At 41.1% G+C, this 1,884-nt stretch overlaps 1 protein-coding gene across 1 annotated transcript in view; it reads left to right on the forward strand.

The window, feature by feature from the left end:
- LOC106805787 (lecithin retinol acyltransferase-like) overlaps positions 1-1,645 on the forward strand; it is an 11,853-nt gene extending 10,208 nt beyond the window's left edge. The window contains exon 2 of the mRNA XM_014807517.1: positions 774-1,645. Coding sequence (XP_014663003.1) covers positions 774-1,409 — 636 coding nt within the window. The 3' untranslated portion in view covers positions 1,410-1,645. The remainder of the gene's footprint in view (positions 1-773) is intronic.
- Positions 1,646-1,884: the final 239 nt, after the last annotated feature.

Raw genomic sequence — 1,884 nt, forward strand, 5'->3', positions numbered from 1 at the left:
CCACCTACGAGCTTTGCGTACGTACTTCGTAGAAACTCGGTGTACGCAATACACTTTACGCAACGTTGATGAATCCGGCCCCAGAACATTTAAACATTTGTTTCAATTTTTGCCAACGACCAATTATAATTCCTAATCAGTTGATTTTCATGAAAGTGATCATGATTTATGAAAATAAAATAAATTCCTATCTTTCGTGTATAAACGTAGTTCTCAACAGTAAAGTTGTACCCCTGCACTAACATGCGCGCAGCCATTTACACCCATAACCGTGTTGTGGAGTCTGTTACCCTAATATATTTTAGTTTACTCACTATCTACACTCAATCTATACTCACAATCTAATCACATTTTCAGCATTACATATCCTTTGTGACAATATAGTGTGAACATAGATTGCTGAAAGGAGTAATAAGAATCTGCCATAGAAGTGTATAACAATATTTGCCATGGGGATGTCTAAATAGCTTAGTAGTCCTAAGTGTTGAATGGTTAAAACATAGGTGTGGTGATGGTTTAAAATGCCATTACATCCATGCCTGGATCTAGCCATAGGTATAACTCGGGGGGGGGGGTGAGAGACCCATCTATAACACATGACTCGTATTTGCATTTATAACATATATAGTAATGAGGTTTCTATAGTCGCACATCAATAAGCATAACAGTTCGATGATGAAAAAGAAGGTTAATTTCACCAAAGTAATGTGTGTGTGTATCCGGCATGTCTAACTAAGTACCTAACAAGAAGCATTATTTTATGTATTTTGTAGATGGCTCTGGCATGGACTCATGGCATTAGTCCAGCTATGTTGGAACCTGCTGATCACATATATGTGTGGAGGTGTGGTTACAGTCACCATGGAATCTGGACTGGTTCAGAAGTGATTCACTATGCACCACCCAATAGCAGTAATATTGGCCTGAAATCTGGAGCAAATGTACGCAAAGACCCCCTGGATCGATTCCTACAGAACGGAGCTCTTAAGAAGTACCTATATGGTGTTTTCGAAGCCGAGTGGTTTTTGAAAGTTCGTGGCACGTGTTCAGTTAAGGAAAGTTGTCCAGCTGAATTGGTTCTGAAAAGAGCAGAGGATATGATTGGACAAAGCAGTTATGACTTTGTGGAAAATAACTGTGAACACTTTGCACTGTGGTGCAAACTAGGACATCGGGCTATTGATGTCCCCAACCAAGCATCTTCAACTGTATTAAATATTGTTTCAGCACTCGCCACACCTGTGCGTAGCATTGCTTTAGTGTTGCTCAGTGTACTAGATGATGATAACACCCAGCTACTCAATAATACATTAAAGTTCCTTGTTACTTTTGAGCACCGATATACATTACGAAACAAACCATGTGAGCTACAGTATTCGCAAGCTTCTGATAAACTGAATCGTATATAAGCTGAATGTGTCAGTAAACAATATCTGTATTCTTGCTTAGGGAATGTAGACTGGGTTCTTAGTGTATTATTTGGCACGCTCTAAAATAATGAACTATTCTCTACAAACGTTACTGCAAACATGCCATGCCGACTACTAACAACAACACTATAATAACCGATAAATAGCTTTATTATGAATAAATACTGCCACAAGAGGTACAGTGAATATAATATATATTATATATTAGTGCTTATTTATGTTTATATTATATGCACGCCACGTGACTGTGCCACACGCACGCCACGCACACGTGCACAAGCACGCCACGCACGTGTACGGTGCACACACGCACGCACATCACGCACACGACGCACGCCGCGCCCGTGTACGTAACACACGCCACGACACGCACTGCGTGTACGTACGCACGAAGCGCACTGTACGGCACACACGTACGTGCCAGCATGCACATGCACGCACGCCACGTGTACGC

The sequence above is a fragment of the Priapulus caudatus genome, unplaced genomic scaffold (assembly GCF_000485595.1).
Source record: "Priapulus caudatus unplaced genomic scaffold, Priapulus_caudatus-5.0.1 Scaffold7, whole genome shotgun sequence".
Classification (NCBI taxonomy): domain Eukaryota; kingdom Metazoa; phylum Priapulida; class Priapulimorpha; order Priapulimorphida; family Priapulidae; genus Priapulus; species Priapulus caudatus.